General features: G+C 85.7%; 1 protein-coding gene across 4 annotated transcripts in view; it reads right to left on the minus strand.

Annotated features, from left to right (window-relative positions):
• USP48 (ubiquitin specific peptidase 48) overlaps positions 1-259 on the minus strand; it is a 32296-nt gene extending 32037 nt beyond the window's left edge. For all 4 annotated transcript variants that reach the window (XM_035344536.1, XM_035344535.1, XM_035344537.1 and 1 more), the window contains exon 1: positions 76-259. In XM_035344536.1, coding sequence (XP_035200427.1) covers positions 76-209 — 134 coding nt within the window. In that variant the 5' untranslated portion in view covers positions 210-259. The remainder of the gene's footprint in view (positions 1-75) is intronic.
• Between the last annotated feature and the right edge of the window lie 6 nt (positions 260-265).

The raw sequence follows: 265 nt of genomic DNA on the forward strand, positions 1-265 counted from the left end.
GGGCCGGGGGGGGGGCGGAGGAAGGCCGGAGGCGGCGCGGGGCCGCCCGCCCGCCCCGGGGCCCCGCGGCCGTACCGGCAGGCGCCGCGCTGGCAGGGCTCCAGCCCGACGCGGTAGGCCGCCTCGATGTGCTCCTGCGCCACCGCCTCGGGCGGCACCGTCTCCGTCCAGCGCCAGGCCGCCTTCTCCAGCTGCAGCCGCGGCGCCATCGCCGCCCCCGGCCCGGCCCCGGCCCGGCCCCTCCCTCCCGCCGCCGCCGCCGCCG

This window comes from Oxyura jamaicensis, chromosome 21 (assembly GCF_011077185.1).
Source record: "Oxyura jamaicensis isolate SHBP4307 breed ruddy duck chromosome 21, BPBGC_Ojam_1.0, whole genome shotgun sequence".
Classification (NCBI taxonomy): Eukaryota; Metazoa; Chordata; class Aves; order Anseriformes; family Anatidae; genus Oxyura; species Oxyura jamaicensis.